The sequence below is a fragment of the Salarias fasciatus genome, chromosome 9 (genome assembly GCF_902148845.1).
Source record: "Salarias fasciatus chromosome 9, fSalaFa1.1, whole genome shotgun sequence".
Lineage (NCBI taxonomy): Eukaryota > Metazoa > Chordata > Actinopteri > Blenniiformes > Blenniidae > Salarias > Salarias fasciatus.
In genome coordinates, this window is record NC_043753.1 from 6,849,250 (window position 1) to 6,851,749 (window position 2,500).

The 2,500-nt window shown below is 49.2% G+C and overlaps 1 protein-coding gene across 1 annotated transcript in view; it reads right to left on the bottom strand.

Moving 5' to 3' along the window:
- LOC115393909 (sodium channel protein type 4 subunit alpha-like) overlaps positions 1 to 2,500 on the bottom strand; it is a 153,780-nt gene that overhangs the window by 79,452 nt on the left and 71,828 nt on the right. The window contains exons 10-13 of the mRNA XM_030099011.1: positions 1,638 to 1,779; positions 1,312 to 1,509; positions 1,036 to 1,218; positions 698 to 955 (exon numbers count right to left, since the gene is read on the bottom strand). Of these exons, the coding sequence (XP_029954871.1) occupies positions 698 to 955; positions 1,036 to 1,218; positions 1,312 to 1,509; positions 1,638 to 1,779 (781 nt within the window). The remainder of the gene's footprint in view (positions 1 to 697; positions 956 to 1,035; positions 1,219 to 1,311; positions 1,510 to 1,637; positions 1,780 to 2,500) is intronic.

Genomic DNA, 2,500 nt, shown 5'->3' on the forward strand with positions numbered 1-2,500 from the left:
AATTTGTAGTTTGGCATTCAGCTGACCAGTGGTGACTTAATGAGGCCATCATTTAGCCTTCAGCAGATCAGCAGTGGCTTCACAAGTCAGCCATTAGGTACTTGACTGACCAATGGTGGTTTCATTCTCCAAGAACATCACTAAAATGACCACAGCTGAGCCAACCAGTCAGTAATATGCCATTCAGCTAACCAATGGTAACTTTTCACTCATTCACTGTTCTGTGGATTCAGCTGACCAATAGATGGCGTTATTTTTCACTTGCACGACAATGAAGCAACCAATGGTAAAGTACTCATTCCAGAAGTTACCAGTGGTAACTACCTTAGTCATGTCTAATTCAGCTGACCAGTGGGATGCGTTGTTATATTTGGCTGACCAGTGGTGATTTCTTTTTGTGTTGTGAGTACTGGTTCTCTGGTATTCAGCAGACAGATGGTGACTTATCATGTCCATCATTTGACTGGTGGTGGCTTCAACAGCTGATAATTGCACTTAGCCAACCAATGGTAATTTTGAATTTGCTGACCACTGGAGACTAAACAGCTTACACCAACCAATCACAACTGAACAAACCACAGTATCAGAGTCAGTAGTGGAACCTAAGAAGATCTTGGTTACATCCTGATGTTAAATCCAAAGAAAGTTCTGGGTTCTGTAAGCCAGTATCTAGAGGACTGTGAGAGGCAGGTCTCACCTGGGAGCTCCGGCTGGCTGTGCTGTAGGTGCTCGGCCGTCGTTTGGGCCACGGGTGGGGCAGAATGCCACTGAAAGTGCCCCCGCTGTAGGTCCGGCCCCCCACTCCCTCCATCACATCACCCGGGACACTGTACTCATCATCGGCCATCTCTCCCTCTGACCCCCGGCTCCTCAGACGGAAGTTAAAGATGGAGGAGACCTGACTGCTGCGCCGTGTCCTGGAGGAAAATGAGCGGGCAAGGAGCGGGTGGAGGGGCTGGAGGAGGAGGAGGAGGAAAGCTTTCTTCAGTAAGCTGTCCCTTCAACAATGTGAGTTGAGTAAACCTTGGTTCTCACCCTCCCACAGTCTGTGACGTCCACCTGCAGCAGCTTCTCCTCCGACAGGTTGGCCTCCACATCAGCCACGCCCACCAGCGCTTGGCTCCGCCTCCGCTCCTCCATAATGTCCAATGGCGGGCCAAAAGGTGAAAGGTCTGGTGACATCATGGAGTCGGAGTCGAGAGTTTTCTGAGCGGCGAACTGGTGGAAAGTTTCAGGGTCAGGGCTCAGATTTCAACCTCAGCTGTCACTTTCACTACTGCTTTGGTGCATCTTAAGAGGCGCCATGCTCACCTGCTGCTCCCTCTTCAGCCTCTCCATGGCCAGCTGGAACTCTTTCTCCTTCTGACAGGCCTCGGCGATGGTGGCCTGGTTCTGCTCCTCGTACGCCATGGCCACCACGGCTAGGATCAGGTTGACCAGATAGAAGGAGCCCAGGAAGATCACCACCACGAAGAACACCATGTAGGCCTTCCCGGCCGAGCGCAGCGTCTGACGGAGCAGAAGAACAAGGGGATGAGAGCGGATTAAAACAAGTAGGGACTGACCGGGTGGATCAGGAGAGTTGTGGATGTGTGTGTCAGTGGTGACACGGGGCGGTGCTAGCGGCACCCCGATACCTGGTGGTACAGGTTCTCCCAGTAGTCCTGCGTCATGAGGCGGAACAGGGACAGGAAGGCCCAGCCGAAGGTGTCGAAGCTGGTGTAGCCGTAGTTCGGGTTTCTTCCCGCCTTCAGACACACAAAGCCATCGGGACACTTCCTGTCACACACACACACACACACCCACGCACACATGCAGATTCATTATATGACTCATGTCTGAACGGTTCTTTCATTATTTGACAGTTTTGCTTTAAATTCAATGTTTCAGCTTGAATGATCATTTTCTAATAACTCATTAACGTTTCATTCCAATTTGACATCTATTTTTGAAATAATTAATTTGACTTTTCAGTTGTATTTTGGTTGCTTCTCTTCCCCCTCCCCTTCATCCTCCTCCAGGATTCATCATTTGCAGCTGTGAACTTGTTACGTGTAAATAAAGTTATGTAATCTTTACGTAACGCAGTTACGTGACAGGGGGGATTTTTTTGAAAACTTTTCCTTCCAAGCTCAAGGTGCATGACATCGCCTGGCACATGTTTCATGTCGTTGACAGAAAAAAAGCCACAAAAAGTTCATAAACTATCTATGACTAAGACGAACTGAAATGAGGACTGAATTCCGCAACATGGGCAGCCGATTTCTCGTCTCAATTTTTTTTCAAAAACTGAACCTGAAAGGTTTGTGACTGAGACGCCATCTTGGTTCAGTTTGAGCTCCAGGAGCAGCAGGCAACCCCACAGGTTGATGCCGATGCGGGACAGTTGATAAGACAAGCCCACCGATTGGGTAATTCTCAGATGCTGTGCGTTTCCATGAGGAAAACAAAAACAACACTAAGCAAAACAAACGCTGTGAAGGCGTGAGAGGAAGCCCGT